The sequence below is a fragment of the Hoplias malabaricus genome, chromosome 1 (genome assembly GCF_029633855.1).
Source record: "Hoplias malabaricus isolate fHopMal1 chromosome 1, fHopMal1.hap1, whole genome shotgun sequence".
In the NCBI taxonomy this organism is placed as follows: Eukaryota; Metazoa; Chordata; class Actinopteri; order Characiformes; family Erythrinidae; genus Hoplias; species Hoplias malabaricus.
The window spans coordinates 27,238,381-27,262,798 of NC_089800.1; the positions used below are offsets into that span (position 1 = coordinate 27,238,381).

Here is a 24,418-nt window from a genome sequence, read left to right on the forward strand (position 1 = left end):
ACCTCAAACCTGACACACGTCTTTCAGTCTCTTGAAATGAACACAGAGCAGAATGACTGATAGCTAGAATTCCTTTGAGCAAAAGTTGGTTTAACACTCACTTTTTTCCTCATCATAAGAGCCCCCGGAGCTGTTGCTGTATCGTGATTCTAAACGATTATGAGCCCTCATTATACTGCTCAGCCTGCAAGACACACACACACACACACACACACACACACACAATAAAGCGTATAATATATAAACTGAGAAATTATAGACATGTAACACTACTAAACATAATTTACATATAATGTAAAAGACACCAGCTGTGTTTGAATGAGGAAAAAAAGTGTGTGTGTGTTTGAAGAGATGGTCTACTACACCTGTCTTCATTCTCTTTAGACACCTTTGAGTCATCAGTGTCAGGTATGTTTTCCTGACCTGCAATGATTGTGTTGCTGCTGGACGTGGTGCCTGTAGAGACAGAGCACATTACAGAGGTAGAGGTCAGTTGCACACCTTATTACATTATTAATAACAAAATACAGATGAATACTGTCATATGTATACTTTTATAGTTAATGTGAATACTGCAGTGTCATGTTGAATGGCTATGAGTACCAGAGGTAACATTGGAGATCTTGCTGGTGGCAGAGAAATGATAAAATGGAGGATTATCACAGTGAAGAACAACAGGATTCACAGGTTCTGTCTGCTGCAGCTCAAACAGCAGCTCCGTCATCGTCTGAGTCGTGCTGTTCCTACACAGATAGAGCACCACCTTCTTTATCTACATAGAGAAAGAGAAAGAGAGAGAGAGAGAGAGAGAGAGAAATAGGAAGAGAAAATGGGACACGTGTGAGATATGTGTGAGAGAGGAAAGAAGAGTCAAAAAGAACATAGAAAAGCGAGAAACAGAGAAATGGAAAAAGGAGAAAGAATATAAAAATAGTAAGGAAAAAATAAAAATGAGAGGAAGAGAAGGAACAAGAGAGAGAAAGAAGCAAAAATGAGAGGGGAAAATCCAAGAAGGAGAGAAAGAGAGAGAGATCTGTTCGGTTGTGAATTCTTGCGATTTAAACTACATTCAGAAAGCCGCAGGAGTGAGAGTAGCTCTCCTGGACGGGTTCTGTGAAGCTGCAGTGCTTCTTCTGTTGCTGCTTTAAATTCTCTCAGGAGCTCAGTAATTCAACCTTAGCTCCTGAGGGCAGCACTTTCCACTAGCTTCCATTTCCCCTGCCCTACAGCCCTGTATTTAACAAATCCACATGACATCATCCGCTCCCCCCAACACCACCAGCCCTGAGAAAGCAGTTACTAACATGCGGCAGGAGGAGGGTGTCACTGCAGACCCCACACAGGCTGATGAGGAACTGCAGAGCTGTGTGCAGGTTACTGCTCCACTTCTCACTGCACACCAGAGCCGTCCAGGCGTTCTCCATTTCAGCACCTGGAACATCATCTCCGTACTGACACACAAATACACACACACACACACATATATAGAGTCAGAAGAGCGATTCCATGTATAGTTTTATTTCTCCATACAGGATATTCTCAGTCCGTGAGATGTCAACATGGTCATTCAGAGTATTTTGATTTAAACACATTTAATTTCAGAAAACCCTGCAGACATTCTTTAGTTTTTTGTGTTGTTTTTTGTTTTTTTAACACTGTGGTGATGGGAACCAGGAGGCATCTGACTCAAACAATGTTTTACTCTACATTCACACTGGCAGCAACGCAACACAGCAAAAGTCGGTGACGTGAATTGGGTGGAGTCAGTCATGTGAGAAAGTTGAGCAAAGTTTAGAAGAGAAGACAACCAAATGTCAGCTCGTGTTCAGAACTTCTCACAGGCAATGAACGACACGTGGCGTGGATGACGGGAGGTGAGAAGTCACTGGCGGTGTGAGAGAAGAATTATGGGCAGCACATTCCTGTGTTAAACTCCTCAGATATCTAGTTCCTTTCTACACCACTTGAAACAGTTCTAATGTTAGGTTTCTCTGTAATAGGGATGTGCGATATCGCATCGTTTGCAATAATATCTTCATAATCTTTAAAACGATACAAAAAATCAATATCGTGATATTAGTGATACTCAGGCTTGTTTATGTAATGAGGTCATGCAGTTACCCATAATACAGCATAAGTTCTTTACATGAGTCATGTAGCCACAGTGAAGTACACAGTGAAAAGTGGCTCTGAGGAGAAGGAATTTGCTTTAAAAAATGTAGTGTGGCTTGTGGAGGTTGTTTGGTTATAAATGATCAGAAATTAAAAAAGCCTTTAATGTGATAAAATATATATTAAATATATTTAATTTATTATAATTCATATAACATTGATTTTGGGTCTGTTTTTTAAATTAATAAAAGTATATATCAGTGTTTTGTTTATATCACCAAGAATATTGTTATTGCCAAAATACCCTGAAATATTGTGATATTATTTTAGAGCCATATCGCTATATAGAAAAGAGCATTTCACATCAGTTTGTTTACTTAACCATTTAGTTATGCAGAATTATTGAAAATTTGAAAAACACACCTCATGAGAGAAACATATCAAACTAAGCAAAACTTAAAAGCTAGTAAAACAATGTTAAAGTAACATATAAAAACCCTAAAAAATTCATATATAATTAAAAATAGAATGGACACAAAAAACCTCCACATTTTTAGATATGGTTTAATTTAATGAGAATTATTCATTTATACAATAATGCTATGAACTAAGGCTAAACTTGAGTTTGTGCCCACCTTAGCAGTCATGTACATGAGGTTGTTGAGGACGAGGGCAGTGGCCTGTGGAGAGCCCCATCCTGAGCCTGGCAGGTGAGATGAGGGTGGGGCTATGCTGAAGCTCTGCCTTTTCCTCTCGCCTGCTGGGTGTGCAGGGCTGGAGGAGGCCGGCAGGAGGCCACCGTCCACCAACTCAATGTTCTTGAGCCAGGGCAGCAGGTAGGTCAGCATCACTTGTCTGCCGTTCAGGTGAGTGGAGGGAAACCTTTGACTGACCTCTAGATTACGAAAGAGCGGAAAAATAATAAGAATACAATCACAGACATGTAGTTCTCTGTAATAAAAAGTGAGTGGGACATTTTAGGAAGAGGAAATTACAAGAATAACAATGACACATCTTCTTTATTAATATAAGCTTAATGTTATAGTTTAGACAAGAATCTTATTAAATCTAATTTTGAATACTTTTAAAACTGTAACAATCATCTAGTAAATAAGTTACATGCAAATCAGTACCATTTTTACCCCATTATTAAATGTTTTTAGATTTAAATAATGAACAAAAATGCAAAGTATGATTGATGTGAAGCACAATAGCAATAGATGTATGTAATGATATAACAATGTTCCAAAATCTAATGTAAAATTTAGCTTATTAAAATTATAACATTTACATAAAATGATGAGGCAGAAAGAAATCAACTCACTATTAATACCATGGTGCATTATGAATATGCCACTCTGTTAACTTAAAAACGCTAATGTGTTTATTTTTTTAAAGAGTGATCCAGCAATCGACACACAAAAAGATATTAACCTGAGAACAGTGGCAGGGTGAGTTCTGGATACATTCGGGCGAGCTGGGCAGAGAGCTGTTGGAGAGAGAGGGTGTAGAGTGGTGGCAGAGGGCCGTGTGTACCATATAGTAAACTGCTGCTCCGCTCCTCCAAGATCCTCTTTGAATACACACACAGCTTAGTCTCCAGAATCTGGGAAATATAGAAAAAACACACACTTTTGTCATACATACTTCAAAAAGTAATTTCTTTTTCTGGCTACTTAGATTCACTCTATTTCAGAGGGATATTACACCTATGAAGCATATGCTTTGGCGTGTAGAAAGGTTAAAGTTTAAAAATGTAATCATTACAGTATCTTTTGTAAACATGTCCATTTCCCTCATACAGTAATACCACCATAGTCCTAACAGAGTAGGAAACGCATCTTCTTGGGAGGAGATTTCAAAAACTGCTTTGGGAGAGCTGTTTAAAATGGTAGTGAAGCCAATAAGAAAATATGATCTAGAGCATCTGTACATGAGCTTATATCACCATTAGGGGTGGGCAATATGGCCATAAAATAATATCATGATATTTCAGGGTATTTTTGGCGATAATGATATTCTTGCCGATGTGAACAAAACACTGAAATAAACTTTTATTATTTTCAAAAAAGAACTATTGCAACAAAATCAATGTTATATGAATTATGACTCATGTAAAGAACGTATTCCGCATTATGGGTAACTGCATGACCTTATTACGTAAACAAGCCTGAATATCACTAATATCATGATATTGATTTTTACATTTATTTTAAAAATCACAATGATATTATTGAGAACGATGCGCTATGACACAGCCCTAGTCACCATGTATAAAAAGCTCTGTGTTAACTGGTGGAATGTGAACTGATGGCATTAATAAAGTTCAGTTTAAAACTCAAACACAACTCCATAACTTGTCTTGTCTTGATCTTGTCTTGTCTATATCTTCTCACTCACCTGCATTAACTGCATAGACATTTCATATATCTCCCTGTTGGTATCTGATGCTTTGAAGAGGATGAGGTTCAGTAATGTCACAATGTCACATGGGTAATTCCTGCATAAAGAATAACAACATGTAATTTAAAACAATGAAGAATGAATAAGTCATTAAAGGCTTTCCTTTTCTGCTCAGCGCTGATCTAAAGCAAATGCTCTTGTTTAGCCTTAGTTCATTAAAAGCAGCCTGTAAACACAATTAGGCCTCCGGTTCTCACCAAATGTGCTCCTTCTCTTGGCAATGAGCTTGTAAACAAATTAGCATTAAAACAAGCTGGAATACTGAGCCAGGTCCCCACAGAGTGGAGAAGGCTATTCCTGCTGGGGAATTTGGCGGAGAAATACTCTTTGATGTATGAAAAACTAATTCATTACCGTCTTAAAAAACACTTGCTCCATCACTAATTAAAGGACAAAAGCCACTGACAAAATAATGGATCACCCCCCGCCCCCCCAACCCCAAAAAATATTAAATATGCAATACTGTTAATCAGTGAACTGAGCCAGTTACAAGAAACCACTGCAGTATTAAAATGATGATCAATATAAAAATCTTTAAAAACAACACAGAGTTTGCTAATTTACAACATTCTGCTATAATATAATTATAATTCAGCTCTTCATTACACCTTAATTTATTTCAAATATTCCACATTCATCTCATCCATTGTAGTGAACACACACACCCACATACACACACACACACACACACACACACACACACACACACACACACAATGTAGAATCTGCTAATTTGTGAGCACTGTCCACTGAAATATTGATCACGGTAGCTAATAAACACTACACCTAAGCCTAACCTTAATGTCAGTGATCAAAAGAAGTACTAGCTACTGTAAAAGGAATTTTGAAATTAGTCAGGACCACCAAACTTAGTTGTGCCTTGCTCAAGGACATGTCATACATAGATGTTAAGGGAGGAGACAGCACTGTTCCCTCAATCCTCCACCCCACATTTTCCTGCCAAATAGAGGGGATCAAATCGATAACCTTCTGATACCAAACCCACTTCCTTAACCTTTAGACCATGGTTGCCCCAATAAAGGACACTGACACTCCATTTTTAACTTCCTGCTTGCTCACCTGCTTCCACAGACAGTGGCAATGGCTTTGAAGCAGCCTGAGGCCAGTTGGTAGGAACCAGTGTAGCAGCGGTCCACTGCCCAGTTGAAGAGATTAGTCTGATCAGGGTTCAGTTCCAGCAGCAGAACCACAACTTCACAGCCCAGCTGATGCACCTGCAGAGACACACCCTTTCAGCACTGCTTACACCAGTGATTAACTCGTTAACAAATAACAGTGATTAACTTGTTATTTGAGACTGTGAGCACCTCCTTAAGTATTGCCAACTAAATATCATGTTTGAGATCAAATAATAAAAAAACCACCACACCTGATAATATTTGTCATCATTTGTCAGTGTTGGCTAAAGTGAAATATATACATCACAGTGATTGGCCCAAAAAAATAAATTACAAAACCTACAGGGCTAACCTGGTAAACAAATAGTGATTGTAGGCGATTTATCTCATCAGTTGGTACTACGTACTTGTCTCAAAACACAATTCCTTGTTATGTGATGACAATCAGACTAGACTAAATGAATTCTGACACTGTATGGCACATATTGTTCCATGGAATTGACAATAGTAAATGCAAATTTGTATCTTCCAACCCCTGGCTGATATAGCATGCCACCTACATTTATCAAACACATAAATATCTTTCAATTTTCCACTTGTTATCTACAACATCCTCTGCTCCAATGCAAACATAAATAAGGAAATGTCAAACATCATTTGACCTAAGCTGATAGAATAAACTGATAAAAATATATGTAAATATCTTTTGTCTGTCATTTTAAATCAAAGACAAAAGTGAGTGCAATAGTAATTCATTGAAAATCAGTCAGATAATTGATCGTAAAATGATTTGATGAAGACAATTCCTGCAAATAGACCTCAGACAAAATGAACCCTTTTAACTCTAATATGTTCTGTGTGCTTAATACTTAGCTACATACTCGCAGATCCTGGCAGGCCAGGATGTTGTCCAGCCACTTGTAGAGGTAGCCATCTGGAGAGAGGCCCACGTTGTCAAACACAGGCCCACAGCAAAGTACAGTGGACATAGCCTAAGAGGAACAGAGAAAGACGTGTTTTGAATTTCATCTACTTTTACTAAGTGACCTAGTTAATATGATAACATCATTTATGGGGAAAGATACTTTGTGTGATAATGTTAATTGAAAGTATCTGAGTATATTTCCATTCTGCTGGTGGAATGGACACTTAAAGGACTACATGTGTTTATGCATTTCATCAAACATCAGTCTGTTTTGTTATAATGCTTGCCAGTCTTCAACCATGTCTCATTATTCATTCAACATTCATTCATTCGTTCCTTTATTGTCTGTAACCGCTAATCAAGTTCAGGGTTGCGGTGGGTCCGAAGCCTACCTGGAATCACTGGGTGCAAGGAGGGGTCACACCCTTCACAGGGCGACACATTCACTCACCTCTATCGGCACTTTTTTTTGAGTATCAAACCCACCTACCAACGTGTGTTTTTGGACTATTCATTCACTAGTGTGTTTTAATCTATGCCACCCCATATTACAATACACAAAGTAGCAATAATATTACAATATTGATCTGAACATTTGGAAATCAAACCACATTTTACCACTTATAGCTGTGTGCTTATCCACTTTGCTGTGCCAACTGCAATATTTATATTTTGTCCCCATTATGTAGCCTTAGATTGGGACATAGGTTGTGGATGTGTTTGCAATTACAGAGTGCAGTATGTTACTGAACAAATAAAGCAATGTTGTTCTTTACGAAGTTGCTTAGAAGAGACATTTTATTTGTGCTTTGAGGAACATAAGCCCCTCATGACAAAAAGGCAGAGGCCATAGAAACAAAGCACAGTACATACTCCAGTGCATTCATATCATGTTCTGTCTTATGTTTTGAACTATCCAAAGGCTCTGAAATTACACACTTTACACCGATGACTGCTCAGGATCAGATTACAGACCCTTGGACTGTTTCTGAATAGAGGTAAAGACAAGCTCAGGAAGCTGAAGACATACACTTTAACACATACACATACATATGCACACAGAGACACACACAGAGACAGCAGGAGGTAAAAAAGGTGCTGGGATGCATAGCAGTTACAACATCCCTCATTGCTAGTGGGACACACCAGACACTGAGTGTTTACTGTCATCACTTATCACCTATGACATCATCAGCTGGTGGCATCCCTGAGTACAAATGCAAGACAAACATATATTTCATCAGGGCTGGATCACCTAGTGAACCCCCTGTTGTCCCTCTGTGTGTGTATGCATGTGTGTGTGTGTGTAAGTGTTAATGTGTCTGGTGTTATAAATGTCTACAGCACACTCTTGTTCCACATTTAGTTCTATATTCCGTCACAGGAGGATAAAGATAGTAGAGTTAATATCCGCAGCCAGGATTAGTAACAGACCTGACATTTAAATTTAGCTGCTGGCAAGAAATATTAGCGCTGTCAAGTGGAGAATGTTTCAAAAGGTTTTTAAATTTATTCCTGATTTATACTTTTCAAAACTATTTAGAGATGTCCATTTTTTTTGCAAAAACTAGAAAACCAAAGTGATCTCTTGGGATTAACAATAAACCTCATTAATATTATGATGTTAGCACTCATGCATACTTCAGGCATCTAAAACTACTCTCTGGGAACATGAGTCTCAACGTGTGATTTTATCAACAGTTTGGAAAGGAAACCGTTGGTGAACATGAAACTCAGTTTCAAAAGTAAATGTTAGCAAACATCTGCTTTATGCAAATGAAACCTTTGTAATATGTTATTGCTAAAAGCAGCTGTAGTCCTGTTCTGAGTCTAGTCAGAGCATAGTTAGTTTACCTTCAATGCACAGTACTGGTATCTGGTAATCTGATGATTCCTGTCACTATAGCGATCCAAGGGCGTGAACATGATGCTAAATGGCCCGGCCCATTGGCTGAAGAGGATGAAGAGGTGATGGCGCAGACTCTGCTGCGGGAAAAGAAAGCGGCGATGGTGCACTGAAAGATTGAAGAGAAAACAGAATGAGATACATTCATTATCAGTCAGAATAGCATGAAACAAGAAACTCAAAGCTATGTTTATAGGAACACATTCCTACCCCAAGTGTAGTAGAATCAAATGTTTGTTTACTGTCAGAACTTTGCTTCTTTAGGTTGCACTGGAGCTATGTGGCTAATGCAGATAGCATACTGCTATTGGCATAGCATGACTTGTCAAATTCATGTCTGAAATAGTGCTGATTTATTAACTAAGCTCAAATAGACTTGTTTTTGTGGATTTTTGAAAAAAATGTCTATAAAATTTTTAAAAACTTAGCTGTGGCTAATCATGACACCTTACTGAATACTGGCTTATATCCAAATCACTTTTAAGTGGTGTCAGGTCCAGATTCTGATCTCTGCTTTTATCTTTGTCCCTTTATGAGTTAGTCTGTTTATCTTTCAGCACAGCGTGACCTGGCATTTGCCCTTGAAGTCATTCTCCTAATCTCCTGCTATTTTAAGAATGGTGTCTGTTGGGTCCAAAACGGAGCCCTACGTCAGCGGTCATGCAGACAGCAGTGGACAGAGATTTGTTGCCTAGAGATGGACTCCTTTTCCTAAACTGTGAAAGAAAAAAGTGGTCTTTTCCAAAAGCAAAGTATTACCTCATGACCAAAATCAGGACATTTATTCTTGGCAAAATGTAGAATGAAAGAAAAGGTGATTTGTTAAAGGAGCAGGGGCTGGATTCACAAAAGTGTCTAAAGAAATATATTTATATACTGTTAATTATTTTGTTTTATATGTCCTTAAATATTTTCTTACATTACAAAAGCCTTACACTCCACAAAAGTGGAATCAATAGTGGTTATCTCGTTTGTATTTAAAACATTAAAGTAAGAAAATAATGGAGTGTCTTTAGAGCAGCTTAAGATCACATTCTTAAGAGAATATTCTAATAATTCTTAAGCTTTGTTTCAAGAATTGCATCTAAGGACATTCTTATAAACATAGTGTTTAAGATAAGCAATTGCTATGGAAAGTCTCTGTGACTCCGACTTCAGGTCTGTATCTCTATCTTGTTTCATTAATAGATAAGCCATACAGTGTCTGAAACTGAATAAGCAAGTCTAGAGGCTTGACAGCTATGTAAAAAATATCTCCCAGCCGATCAGTTTCATTCTGTATAAGACAAGCATCTAAAACTATCTTATATTAACAGAAAGATAACATTCATATGGCCCAAAACACTGGGTTGTTTTTAGCCACACAGATGACATTTATATTTGTAATTTCACAATTATGGATCTGGCGAAGCTTGATTTAGCAAAATGTCCATAAACTGTGAACCAGATACTGTGAAGCTATGTACTTCAGTTGACTTTCATTTGTTATAGAATGAAGTAACCCTAGAATTAACCAGTTTATTCTTCACAGAGCAGGTCACGCACATAGGGTCTGCCATATTGGAAAAGGTTTAGTGCAGACTCTGAAGTGGAGAATAACATCAGACATTCACAGGCTCTCTTAAGTGAGTTAAGTCATGTTTGCGTTGTGTTTTATAGCTTCCCCTTACCAGGCACACATTGTATGAGGTTGGCCACCATGGCACTGAAGTGAGCTCGAATATCTTTTAGAATTTCAAGGTCTTTATCATTCTCAGCTTCCAAGAGCATCCTGGTCAAGTCCACGTACTCCAAAAACAGAGCACCTAGGGCCAAAGTATCACGTTCCAGAGCTCCATTAGTGCTAAGAGAAAGAGAGAGAGAGTGAGAGCAGGAAAAGGTATCAGATTTTATGTATTGTAATTTGTAAAAAAAAAAATGTTTACAGTGATGTGAACACCAGTTTGTCCAACATGTTCTCTGAAATCAAGGGAATTAATCAGGAGTTTATCCACCTGTGCTGCAGTAACAGCTTCTAGGATGCCTTTAAACTAAATGTTGGAACATTGGTTTGAGGATTTAATGGCATTCAGCCGTGAGAGCATTAGTGATGTCAGGTACTGATGTTGGATCATTAGTTGAGGCATCATCCTTATATGTTTATATGTCTGCTTTATACTCTCGCTGACAATTGGCAGTGAGCATGGTGACTTTCCAGAGCATCCCAAAATGAAGCCATGGGCGCCCAACACAACATCTGTGTTTAAAACAAGGGCAACTCGTAAGGAGTTTGTACACACACTTGGACTTTGAGTGAATGTCCATCTTTCTCCTACCTGTCACTGATGACCCCGGAGTCAGCCAACAGCTCGAAGATCCGCAGCAGCTGCAGCCTCAGCAGATCTCTCCTCTCCCTGCGTTTCTTATTCTAAAACAAGCCACATTTCAGTGACATTAACAATACGGGCCCATGAAATATGCAGATATTCAGGACTTGGTTACACATCAGGAAACATTAGAGTATCTCTTACACTGTGTACTTCTTCATTCCACTCACTTTAAACGTATTAACGTATTCTCCATTTCACGGGTTATTAATAGAAAGTATGTGTACTTTTAACGTCCACTTTTCTGCAGTGTTTATAATGATATTACATATTTAACCCAATGCAAAACCAACATCGTCATCATTAAATTTTAATTACTGACCTCAGGCCTCCTTTCCAAAGCTTCCTTCATTAGAGGATGCAGTTCTTCTATAAGCTCCCTGCACAGAAAACACATAAACATGATAGAATTAATCCAGCTGATGGATCAATACAGGCTAGTCTGAGTTTATACTGCAGTCATTTGTACTCCGTTAATACTTTAATGACTCCAGGAAACGAAATTTGTAATGAGACCCTGGGTCGGTACTGTATGTTTATTCAGAGTAAGGGATATTTGATCTAAAATTAATTTAACAAAGAACAGAATGAGCCATGGATTTGGGCCAAAGTGTTCATGTGGAGTCTGAAAATAATCAGGTCATTATTTCTGGTCTCAATCTGGACTAAGAGACAGATCAGAGTATATTTAATAACACAATTATACACAACAGGACTAAATATCTTTTTTAGCCTACCTTTAATGGAATAGAAATAAGGAATAAAACTGATGTAAAGTACCTGAAGACCAGTGAGTTTGTGCGTCCGAAGCCTAGCACAAGAGCCTCTGTGATTTCAATGCATTCAGAACGCATCAGAGGGACCAGCTGCTTCAGGAGCCAGGCCACTGACGGAGTCCCAACAACCTAATCACAGCACATACAGACAGTATACCGAATTATGCTAATGTCTGATGACAATGATAACCCCACAGTAACAAAACAAGACTGTCAAGCTTTGTCTTAAATAGACCTGCTTTACAATGAGATTTCTCACACTGCACATTAAGAACAATACAGAAAAGATATTCAAAAACAAGAACACTAAATTCCAACGTCTGTACCTACCCACCCAAAACAGCTAGACCCATTCTCATTAGAACAGAATTAAAATCGCTTGTGCACCGAGGAAGTTGTTTTCCGCATTTAACCCAATCCGTGCAATGAAACACACATTTACACACACACACACACACACACACTAGTGAACACTAGGGGACAGCGAGCACACATGCCCGGAGAGATGGGCCGCCCTAGCCATGGTGCCAAGGGTGCAGTTTGGGGGTAGGTGCTTGGCTCAAAGGCACTTCAGTCATGACCTGCTGGCTCTGGTGATTGAACTGGCAACCTTCCGTTTACAAGTCCATTTCCCTACCCATCAGGCCACGGCTGCTCCCACCAGGCCACGGCTGCCCCCCACCAGGCCACGGCTGCCCCCCACCAGGCCACGGCTGCCCCCCACCAGGCTTCTCTTAGCCATGTATGGCCATGTTATCAAAAGTGTAATCCAACAGGATTTCATAAATTCAATTCACTAGCTGTAGTTCAGTCAGAGATTAGTGGAAATCCTCACCTTGTTGTCGTAGCTGCTGTTGCTGTCACTGGTCGGAGTCATGATCTCAGAAGTAGAGGCCCTGAGGTGACCGGGGCTCATGATGCTGGGTTTGGCCACACCGAAGCAGAGGATCAAGTAATTCCTCCAGAGAGAAACAAAACTGTCTCCTGAACCTGCTGAGCTTGTCTTTTTAGCATTTGCTGGGTTGCTAAAAGATGAAGAAAAAATATATTTAGCATAATGTACTCCAGTAAACTTTAATTTGCCCAAGTATTTGGCAGAAATCAATATCTATATAGGGTTAAATGTTAAATCAATTTTAGAGCTCAAGCTTTTATAGATTTGTCTGAAGGTGCCGCCCCACAAATCCCCTCCTAAGCCAACCACTAAGACAAAATGCAAGAGAAATCTGAGTAGTTCCACCATCACTAAGTAAATAAAATATATGTGAAAATGTGCTAGCATGTGAAATTCACATTAACTGTGTTGTTAACAGTGGAGGGTCTTAAATTGCCCCTGAAAACTGAGTGCATTACCAGATGTCTGTGTTGTGTCACTTCCACAGCAGACGAGCGTCATATTAAATTTCTTTTTCCCAGAATATAGGCCCTGATTCCCACATTCTCATGAAATATCATTGACACAACATAGTCAGTTTGATGGTGAGTGTTACTGACCTGGGCTCTATGAGGGGCATGAGCAGCTGCAAGCGAGTGAAGGCATAAGGCCAGGCATAGCTCAGAGCTGTGGGGCAGTGCTTGGGCAGATGTTCTTGTCTCAGGAAGCTGAAGAGGCAGAGGGTCCAGGGGTCCCGCACCGACTGAGCTACCACCCACACTCTGGAGGGACTCAGCACGTCGTAGTGGCTGCTGAGGAGGCCTCCGCTCCACTCCACCAGCCACTGCAAATCAGCTTGCTGGCCCAATGGCACCGATGCCTAGGGGATGGATTATCAGTGAGAGCAGCCCCACAGAAAAAGATAAATATATGATAGGATGAAGAAGAGTGCCGCTTGTATCTCTGTATAACACCATGTATATTCAAAACTTTAAAAGAAAAGGAACAATTTTTTGGTCAAAATTACAAATTTTGACCAAAAAATTTTTTAAACAGGCTCTGTTCAGAACGACAATTTTCAGTACCTGTTCCTTTAAATGAGAATGAGCCACACATAACTCAACCCCAAGCAGGCAGCAGCATTCAGTGAGTCACACCCAAGCTCTTGTTTTCACAGTTTTTTCAATTTTTGCCACTCCTATATATATGGTCCCTTATTTTTTTACTCATGTTGTGTCTGTTTTACATAGTTTAATCTGCTATGTAAAGCAGGGGTGAGCAGGGGTGGCCACCCAACAAATGTGGCCAATGAATCTCTATATATAATATATCTATGACAGTGATATTTGACAGATGTGTTTTATTACCATGAATCTAACCAATATCCTCCTAAATGTTTTAGTTTACTGATCTGTATGTGTGTAGATGCCTGCATAATAGACAAATATATCCTAAATACTCCCCAAAAGTCTAAAACCCCTGCCTATACATCCACGATTCTAACTTGACTGACTTACTAAATAATTTAAAGGTCTAAATAACTCTCTATGAATGAAGGATGTCCATGTTAGTCTGCTGCATCTCTGAGGACAGTGTGTGTTTTAAACGGGAGCAGAATGCAAATACATAACGACTCCAAACAGAGGGGACTTTGTTGCTGTACAGAAGCTGCGTCTGTTTGGTCTGGGCTCTGCCTCAGGAGAGGCCGCTAAAACATGCCCATACATAAAGGGCTACTCACCGAGTCCCTGACCACACCGCTGAAACTCTCCACGATCCCCGGGGCCACTTGATCCAGCACGTCCAGCATAGGTCGCTCATCCTCCTGCTCAATACACAAACACACCACAAACCAGCTTTCAGAAACAAGCAGGACTGTGTTTACACTGGGAAACTCTCCTAAACCACAAAAACCACTGCATTTCTTTACATCCCCACCCCACAGAATCAGCCAGTAATTACAAGTAGAGCCTAAAAAATAAGCTTAATGAAGAAGTTCACTGATTTTTCTGTAATTCTGAATAATATAACAAATTTATTCAGACTAGTTTCATGTGACACTCTTTATTGTGGCGTAAAACATGACAACATTTGTGCTATAGACACAGTGACCCGGTCTTTCTGTCATCATCACAGTACAGCAGTCAGAGCCTTAGGTTTCTCTACATTGAACCATTTCATATCTATTTCTGAATGATGCTGCACCTCAATAGCTGAATTGCACCTTCACCGATGCACAAACTAGTGCAGATACGACCTGCAGTGTGTGAGAGGAACTTCTGACCTCATTATGTCCATTGGTCAGGAGGATGAGCCGGACCTCTCTGAGGATGGCCACGGCCAGTTTCCGCGTGGCAGTGTGACAAGAGCAAAGAAGAACTAGAGCTAAGCCCTCCAGAGCATGCAGCACTGCAGAGTGAGGAGCTCGTTCGGGAACGAGCCTGGAACTGGAGCCCCCCTGTAATAACTAACATACACACACACACACACACACACACAGACAAAAACACACAAACACACCACACACACAAACACACCACACACACCACATACATAGGTTTGTTTCTATACAATGGAATGTGTCATGCATATGTTCCATATGCATTTTATAAATATGAAACTCCTAACAAATGAAAATATATTAAAAACAAGACCCGCAAATAAAAACCGCAAATTCTAATCAACTTGTATATTTAAAATGCACATTGAAAGCAAAATTTCATTTGAACCATGATAATAATTATTATCAAATATTTTACATCGGGCCCTTGTCCAACTGTCCACCCACCCTCCACACCAAAACCAAATTACTACCATTAAGTAATCTGAAGGTCTAAATACTCGTCAGACTAAACCATGTCCAGCATTACATAGCACTCAGCACTAAACAGGTTGATATGGATCTCCATATGGTGACTGGGATAAATATAACACTCCATACGGTACCTCAGCTGAGCAGATCTTAGCAGTGTCCAGGCTCTTGCTGGACATGAGCAGGGCCAGTTTCCACTGTGTGAGAAGCTGGAGGAGCAGTTTGATAGAGGAGTCCAGAAGGGTCTGGTGGGTGTCCTGCACCTCTCGCAGCAAGAAGCTGCTGAAGCCCAGCAGAACCTCCTCCCTCCAGTCCGAGAAGTCCACCAGCAGACTCTGCAGAGAGTTCTGGGCAATCAGCCGCAGCTCGTCATCCATGTGGATGGTCAGTCTGGACACAAAGTGGTGAGACTTGCTGGTCAATAACTAGCCAAACAGATGAAATGAAATGAAATTTATTGTTGCATAAAGCTATTTAATTGAGTTGGAATATATATGTATGTGTGTGTAAAATGAAAAGACTAACACACAGCCTTAGTACAATAATATATAATACAACTTGTGTATCTCAAGTGTAAAAATTTGTAATAGCCACAATTTGAAATAGAAACTATCTCGTCTATAAGCAACCAGTCAGATGATATCCATGTTGTGGGTGGGCAAAAATTCATCCTTATATAAACCAAAGCAGGTCTGTACAGAGAAATCAATGATTCAAGGGGTCTTTGGTCCGTTTTTCCATGTTGTATCCATATTTTAACAAAATCAAGCCAGAGTGTGGTAGACAGAACTCGATCCTTTAATCTGGTACACCAGGATTCAAAGAGCGATGTTCAAACTTATTAAAACAAACCACATTAACACAGCAATCATTCCAGCTTTTGGTTGTATTGAACCAAAATCTGAGAAAAACACCTGCTTCAAGCAGATAGTTGCTTTTGGGAAACTATGTAAATCTACTGCACCATAATTAATTAAAAATGTTGAAAAGTTATCTGACGGGTAGTGTAGCTCTGCAGATGTGTCAAGTCGACCCTCATATCTATTTTAAAGGAAACCAGACTGATCCCTTGTTTAACTGTTAACAAACTGAATTTCAAGAGAATGAACAGAGGTGCTGCTGTTGGCTGAATTTCATCAAGTGCATTACTGAATTATAAATGAACAAACGAGGGAAATCCTTCAGCAGAATGTTTAAGCTTTGAGTCAAATCTCTGGAAAGCTGTAACCATGAGCTGGGACAGTGCCTTGCCTTCTGAAATCCATTTTCTCATGAATCTCCATGACATTAAACAGTGCTTTATGTTTCAACACTTGTAAATAATAGGCTTCTCCTGGGTCTCTCATTACGGCACATACAGCGGCGAAACTCCACAGAAAGATCAACAAGCGTCAGCTGAGCCTGGCTGACCTAATGGCTTAAACATGAGGAATTAGGCTCAATTAGAACAGTTCACTGCTCAGATTGCACTGAGACGACCGATTCATCTGCAGGCCAGGAAGAGCTCATGTTACCCAGAAGCTTCTGAGAAACCTGACCAGTGGTTGAGAGAGCTTTGTACCTTGCTATCTCTCTGTTTCTCTCTTTCACTCTCTGACACACCTATTTTTGTCTCTCTCTTTACATGGCTGTAAATCTTGAAACATACACATCTTTGTTGCTGTCTTTTTGTCATTTTTTTCAGTAGAATGCAGACAATCTCCAGTTACACAAATATGCTGCATGCTGTATTCATGTTGAAAAAGACATCATCTAGAAGGCAGAATATGTTTTTCCAAAATATATACACTTTAGGGTTAATAGTGTCTTCATAGATATGCAATGACGCACCCCTTACAGTATGACATGCAATGGCTTTTATTTTATTATTGAACAGGTATCAAACTGAAGGGTCATTTTCATCTTTTAAACCACACTTTTTGTTTGTTTGTTTGCTTGTTTACTGTCAGGGTCAGGACATTTTTAACCTGAAAATGTACAACAATATACACTCACAAAAACATACACACACTCACCGAGCAAGCAGGTCAATGAGCTCCAGTTTGCTCATGCCATCAGGGAGAATACGTGGGATGGCTGCCACACACGTCCTGAACAGGTCAATCTTTGGCTTCCTCTCACCACTGCACAAGAACAAAAAAATAACAGAAATAACTCTAAACTAGAGATGATGTGATTATGATACAGTACTCAGAGCCAGACCAGGTAAAGTAACACACCATAACACCTGTCGTTTTTTGTGGTCAACTCACGTAATCATGTCCTCTGGCTCTTTATTGAGCATTTGGGAGTTGGTGAGCATCATACAGCGTCCCACTTCTTTGTCCAAATGTCTCAGGATGTTGTCGATGGCTTTCCGCACTTGGGAATAATACAGGGACATTCCTACATAATAAAACACATGCAGACACAAACGAAGTGCAGAAGAATAAATAACCAAAGGCAAGCTGAAGTTTCATTATTTTAGTTCCTGATTTGATCTGTTTTATTTTGTATGTTCACACAGAGCATTGTGCAAAAGTTTTGGAGCCCTAAGGCTCTGATGAATTTTAAAACTAGTTTTCAAAGGTGCCTAAAATATTTGCGCAGTATTTTAGATTTTGTATCTTTAACCATTCTGTATTATTCCTCATTATACGACTGCCATTTGAATAAAATCATATGATGTAAGGGATCTTAAAAATTAAGAAACTGTTGCATGAGATTTAAAAGGTTCCATAGCAACAGAAATGTTCCACTAGCCAAATTGTTTTTATATTCAGAACTAGAAATATAAAGTGTATATGGCTGTTGTTTTATTGTTGTCTTCTAAAGAAAATAACTGGTTCAATGTATAGTTAAAAATCTAGTATCATCCCTGATCAGAATGCATACAATGCATATGCACCTATACGTTTGGCCTCGTCCTCTGTGAGGGTTTTGCTCAGGTAGGTCTTTTTGACTCGCAGCGTATTTCCTGAGGGAAGAGTGGCTCCTGTGTTGGGCATCGGTGGCTCTCCATCTTTCTGTTGTAGCTTGTCGGCTATGACCAGGAATGCTCTGAGACCTATGTTCATCCGCTAATAACAAAAAATGCAAAGACCAAAAACAAATAATTTACTCTTTTCTGTTATACATAGACTGCTGTTAAATATCACATCTGACCATTAAATGGTGTATAAAATGAGCTTATTTATGCCATCATTTTAGAATCCACATACCTCTGGATTAAGACTAAAGGCTTTTGCAGGTTTTCCAACACACAGCAGGTCATAGATGACCTCCTTCATAGCAAAGTCAAGTCTTTCCTATTTCAGATAAGGGAACATAAGGAAATACAGGACATTTGAAGTGACTATTATCAAACATGTATGTCTATTTAAGGGTAAATATTGTTGAAACACAATTACTTTGCTCCTTTCCAAAAAGTGTTTGGCATATGAACAATATAAATTTTTCAGAATGTATTTTTCACTCTACAATACATGAAATCCATATAGGAAACTAGAACAAACAGCCGTTGAATTTTGTTTTTGTGATATCTAGGAACCTGGTGTTATATGGAGTGTTTCAGCAGATTTTAAAATGTGTAATCCACTCCAAAAAAAGCAAATTTAAATATATCAGTCTTAAAGGCAGAGTGTATAAACAGACTGTGTAACTGTATGGGGAAAAAGAGAGGACGAAATGGCCATGTAAAATTAATCTATGGCTGTTCTTTGGTACAAGAAACAACATTAACATAAGAGGACTGTATAAATAAATAATAAAGGACTGTAAATAAAATGGAGGAACCATGCAACAGTTAATACTCTTAAATGTCTTCATTTTAGAGTGAGTACACTGGCAAACAAATGAATGCACCCTGTCATTACCCACTCATTACAGCATTAGGTACCCAGAAAATTCACCAGTGTTAAATCAGCACTATTAGTGTTAAATCAAAACTGTTAGTGTAATAATTTGACACTCTCAGTGTTAAGTTAATACTAATAGTGTTGATTTAACACTGGAGAATTTGCTGTGTAGGTATAACGCGATACATAAATTTTGATACACGTGTTTGGTTCTGCAGTGGAGCTTTACGATTGATTACAGAGCATTTTGATATGTGTGTGTGTGTGTGTGTGTGTGTGTGTGTGTGTTTACAGGAGGCTCCACTGCTCACCTGTGCAATAAACTGAATAATTTTGACAAAGATATTGAGAGGCATGTCTCTGGGGACCACACTGCGGGAGCCTTTAGGGAACAGAGTGGTGACAATGTTGTTCAGACGGCTGTGGAAAGAAAAGGGGAAATTATAAATGAATTGTTTTATGAAAACAATCAATAATAATGCACTGAAGCATTTCATCAACAGGTCAGAGCCCACTGACACAGATAGATGTGCTATAAACAGCACCTCATCACATTTTCAGCTCGTCCCATTTCAGCAAACTTGTCATTAATTTCAGGAGAGGTTTCAGGGTTAATTGATGCTTGGCCTGACCCCTTTTCTACTGCTTCGGTGTTTGGAATTACAAAGTCTGCAGTGTAAAAGGCTGCCATAGCAACCACTTGACTAGTGACATGGCCTGCTATATTGTGTAAAATAAAGTTTATATGGAGTATAAGGAAGTATGCAGAGAAACAGATTGACTACAGTCTGTTATTATAGAACTACAACATGCTCCTGTATGGTCAGTGAAGCTGATAAAATGGACAAGGAATGTAGATACGAGGTAGGTACTTCTAATCCAGTAGTCACGCATTGTGTGCATGATTTTACAGGGTGATGTTTCCAAACTTTTGACATGCAATGCGGTTCCAGAATGGCACTGTTAATAGTTTGTGTCCAAATCCAGCTGCCAAATAAGGCTGTGTTTGTGGCTAAGTTGGACAAGTCTGGAATTCTCTGAGGACATTTCCTACCCTACACCCACCACCCACCACACTCTCTCTCTCTCTCTCTCTTCCACCCACTCTTAACCCAACCTTCACTAATCACCCCGAAGCCTAGCATGTTTACTCTCCAGCCAGTGGGACTGTATGGAATTTTATCTGGTTACACAATTCCAGTCAATTAAACCACACATAGTCAATACGCACGGCCTTCAGCATAAAAACTATTGCCAATGAATGTCAATACACATTCTGTTTGTAGGTTAAACAGCTCCAGGATTCATATTTTTTTTCTTCAGTATAACACTCTGGGTGGAGTGGTGTAACCGGTGTTGTTTTATTTCATTGCTCAAGCCCGCCCAAAATTCATCAAGAAAGCTGGCATTCATGGGGCGTCCTGCTGACGTAAAGCTGCTTCCTGTGGTTCTGCCCCTGCTCAGCTCTCTGGGGAAACAAGACTTTTCCTCATGGCTTTAAACTGCAGTTAGTGGCTACAGTAAGACTCCACAGAACAAGAACACACTCACCCCTGTGTAGCAGTATTGCTCTCACACTTGATGCGGATCATATAGACCCACAGCAGGCGATATAGAGACTCCAGAGCTACTCGGGCCATCTTTGGATCCTTACTCTGTAATGCAGACATGATACTGGTATAATGTAAAAGCAGCAAATTGCATATGCATTACTGTCACAACATAATTATCAATAATCAGATTTTTTTGTGTATAGAAAATATGCAACATAAACTTTGACCTCTCTGACTCAAGCAATGAAGATGTTGAAAATGGCAATACAATGTTTTTTTTCGGACAGTGATGCAGTGATGACAAAAATTTAAAAAAAGCTAAAACAGCACATCATTACTGTACCTTCAGGTTGGAGAGGCAGTTGCTGAGGAAGATGTGCCATCTGTTGAGGAAGAGCTGCTTCTGACTGACACACAGCAAACAAGTCACCAGTGGGTACAGAGCCTGAACACACACACACACACACACACACACACACACACACACACACGCACACACACACACACACACACACAAAGATCAGTGTTCAGATACAGTTGAGTCATATATCTGAAAGATGCTCACTTTCCTCCTGCCAAGATGCTAAAAAACATGAGTGAGAGAAAGTCTGTTCATCCGGATTGCTCGTTCTGGAGATGAGTGGAACTGCTTTGCTTTACAGGGGAATTATCTTGACTCAAGCTACATAATTTATCACTCCCAATGTACAAAATATATAATGTCAAAAGAACATTACACTTACATGGTGGCCTTAAACTAAAGATATCAAAATTTCATTGCTGTCCATAAAATACCATGTACAATCTCCAAAAAGTAGGTTTACAGGAAAAGGCAAACTATGTCCAGGAAATGAATCTGCCCATGTAATAAAGCAGAGGCTAGTTATATATTGTCGCTATGAATAGCTACGCTAGTAAAAGAAAAGGCTAGTAGTGATGAGGATTTGAAAAACATAACTGATGTCTGACCAGAGAGTGTTTCTTTCTAGTGGACAGATCCAACGTTGTATCATATAAGCTCTCAACAAAGTTCCTCAGGCAAGGGACATTCACCTCATTCTTCACAGCCTGCAATCAAAAGAGAGAAAGAAAAGAGAGGTAAGATTAATGAATATATATTTTTGGTTACGGTTAATTAAATCTAGATTAATTTTAAACAAAGTAACACGTTTACTACCATTATTTTTACCTGATTTCTATAGAACAAGAAAAAATATGCTGTACTCCTAAATCCTTCTCACATGCTGAGTCCATGACAAACAAACTAAAGAGAACTAAAAATCAGACTGCACGTATAATATATATACAGTATATCCAGTATATTTATTCAGCTCACAGATAAAAGATCTTCAGCACTTAATATGAATATTTATTCACTCATTCATTCATTATCTGTAACTCTTATCCACTTCAGGGTCAGAGCCTACCTGGAATCATTGGGCGCAAGGCAGGAATACACCTTGGAGGAGGCACCAGTTTTTCGCAGGGCAATACACACACTCACACATGCACTCACACACTCAGACCTACGGACACTTTTGAGTCGCCAATCCACCTACGAACGTGTGTTTTTGGACTGTGGGAGGAAACCGGAGCACCCGGAGGAAACCCACGCAGACACAGGGAGAACACACCAACTCCTCACAGACAGTCACCCGGAGCGGGAATCGAACCCACAACCTCCAGGCACCTGGAGCTATGTGACTGCAACAGTACCTGCTGCACCACCGTGCCACCCTTAATTTGAATATACTGGATATTATACAAGCGCTGTCCTATTTTTATCTCTCTATATCCTTAATCCACCATTTTATAAAAAATATTATGTCCTTGTACTTCCACTTATAGGCCATTTATTGGGACTCCCCCCTTCCCCCTCCCTGCTTACCTTAAAGAACTACCGTATGTAGCTCTTTCATCATTGAACACAACCACAAAACCACAAGAACACTATTGTCCAGATATTAAATAATTAGTAAACCACTCTATGATTTAGAATGTAATATGTGGTACCATATCCAGCCAATATGCAGTGATATCCAGCAGATACATGGACAAAACTGATCATTGATAAATAGGGTGGTTTTTACATCAAGGCAGATACAATGCAGAGGTTTCCAATAAAGTAGCCATTCAGTTTTTCAGTTGTTTCCTAATGAATATGAATCAAACACAAAGCATCTCCTAGTGACCAATTAGCAGGACAGTTAAGAATCTCTCAGGCCTCGGCGAACGCTTCACGTCCTCACCGCTGCAACAGGCACCAGAATCTCCACGAAGAGTCCAGCCAGAGCATGCTTGATGTCTTTGTCTTTCACTTCCAAGAAATACTGAGCACACTCCTGTAACAGAGGACACGAGTGTGAAATACACAGCGAGCTTTCACACATGCTCTGGAATCTATACACAGAAGTGACCTCAACCACCACTCTCAGAACACAACGCCAATAGGATTACACACCTTATAAAATGTAACACAGACATGGAAAGTTTTATTTCAGGCCAACTTAAAACCACTGCTTACTCCCTCTATATATATTAGAATCACTTTAGAATTAGAATCACTATATTGGCCACAAAGGAATTTGTTCTCCGCTTCTAACCCAATCCGTGCAGTGAAACACACATTTACACACACAACAGTGAACACTATAGGGCACTGAGCACACATGCCTAGAGCGGTGTGTGTGAACAGCTCATCCAGTCAAACACACACCTGCATGAACTGGAAGGAAGCCTCAAAGTCCTCCACAGGGTACATCTTCACCCTGAAGAACTTGAGTCCCATGATGAGGCTGATGGTGCTCTGCACCACGTATGGGCTCTGCTCCTTCTGACGTAGCTCCTTCAACTCACTCAGAAACTTCTTCTTCACTGCAGAGAACCTGAGTGCAGGACACAGACAGAGAATCAGCTTCACATCTCCACTCACTGCACTCCGTGTCTCCATAACATGAAGATAGATATGATCAAGCTCAGTAGGATAATTCACCTATCTGGTTTAGAATTCATTTAGGGAGAAGACCTATTCAGACAGGACAGGTTTTACATGAATGGGTGGGGAAATGTGATTAAGACCGTGCGTGGATGAGTCACGTCAATCATTTATACAAGCTGTATGTTCTTGCGTCAGTAAATGATAAGGCATTGCTTACCTGCTATAAAACGAGCCGCAGAAATAACCCAAGGTTATAATAATCCCATGTAAACTGATGTGTAAATATTCTGTCATATCAGTACAAGGAGGTATTAAATTATGTCAGCCATGGCACAAATAATGTCTATAGCAAACATGAAGTGCTTTACAATGTACACTACTCAATCCAGAAGACGATCTAAAGGACTGAAGAGGAGCAATGTTTCTAGTAGCTTTAAGCAAGTCATTTTAAGTCAAGAAGCACAATCTATACCCTACATACACACTGCAACAAGGCTACATTTAAAGCTCACTTTTACATTAAGCAGACACAGACCACAGAGGTCCTCTTTAAAGACCACATTAACCCATCTTCCTGTGTGTGTGTGTGTGTGTGTGTATACATGCCAATCTGCCTCATGCTGCCAAACAGCTCTGACTTGTTAAGGCATGAACTTCACAAGACTTCCAAAAAGGAATCTCGGCTGGTATCACTTTTAAGCCTTAATATGGTGGAATT

At 39.6% G+C, this 24,418-nt stretch overlaps 1 protein-coding gene across 5 annotated transcripts in view; it reads right to left on the minus strand.

The window, feature by feature from the left end:
• Nucleotides 1-24,418, minus strand: part of frya (furry homolog a (Drosophila)) — a 92,975-nt gene that overhangs the window by 30,410 nt on the left and 38,147 nt on the right. For all 5 annotated transcript variants that reach the window (XM_066661077.1, XM_066661059.1, XM_066661050.1 and 2 more), the window contains exons 8-36: nucleotides 23,479-23,647; nucleotides 23,012-23,104; nucleotides 21,732-21,830; nucleotides 21,106-21,207; nucleotides 20,761-20,864; nucleotides 19,521-19,629; nucleotides 18,574-18,660; nucleotides 18,261-18,432; nucleotides 17,626-17,758; nucleotides 17,389-17,496; nucleotides 15,508-15,763; nucleotides 14,846-15,028; nucleotides 14,303-14,386; nucleotides 13,182-13,441; nucleotides 12,523-12,712; nucleotides 11,692-11,816; nucleotides 11,234-11,291; nucleotides 10,861-10,952; nucleotides 10,216-10,388; nucleotides 8,494-8,654; nucleotides 6,596-6,706; nucleotides 5,656-5,810; nucleotides 4,513-4,612; nucleotides 3,547-3,718; nucleotides 2,748-3,007; nucleotides 1,305-1,451; nucleotides 604-772; nucleotides 366-456; nucleotides 102-184 (exon numbers count right to left, since the gene is read on the minus strand). In XM_066661077.1, the coding sequence (XP_066517174.1) occupies nucleotides 102-184; nucleotides 366-456; nucleotides 604-772; nucleotides 1,305-1,451; nucleotides 2,748-3,007; nucleotides 3,547-3,718; nucleotides 4,513-4,612; nucleotides 5,656-5,810; nucleotides 6,596-6,706; nucleotides 8,494-8,654; nucleotides 10,216-10,388; nucleotides 10,861-10,952; nucleotides 11,234-11,291; nucleotides 11,692-11,816; nucleotides 12,523-12,712; nucleotides 13,182-13,441; nucleotides 14,303-14,386; nucleotides 14,846-15,028; nucleotides 15,508-15,763; nucleotides 17,389-17,496; nucleotides 17,626-17,758; nucleotides 18,261-18,432; nucleotides 18,574-18,660; nucleotides 19,521-19,629; nucleotides 20,761-20,864; nucleotides 21,106-21,207; nucleotides 21,732-21,830; nucleotides 23,012-23,104; nucleotides 23,479-23,647 (4,046 nt within the window). The remainder of the gene's footprint in view (nucleotides 1-101; nucleotides 185-365; nucleotides 457-603; nucleotides 773-1,304; nucleotides 1,452-2,747; nucleotides 3,008-3,546; nucleotides 3,719-4,512; nucleotides 4,613-5,655; nucleotides 5,811-6,595; nucleotides 6,707-8,493; nucleotides 8,655-10,215; nucleotides 10,389-10,860; nucleotides 10,953-11,233; nucleotides 11,292-11,691; nucleotides 11,817-12,522; nucleotides 12,713-13,181; nucleotides 13,442-14,302; nucleotides 14,387-14,845; nucleotides 15,029-15,507; nucleotides 15,764-17,388; nucleotides 17,497-17,625; nucleotides 17,759-18,260; nucleotides 18,433-18,573; nucleotides 18,661-19,520; nucleotides 19,630-20,760; nucleotides 20,865-21,105; nucleotides 21,208-21,731; nucleotides 21,831-23,011; nucleotides 23,105-23,478; nucleotides 23,648-24,418) is intronic.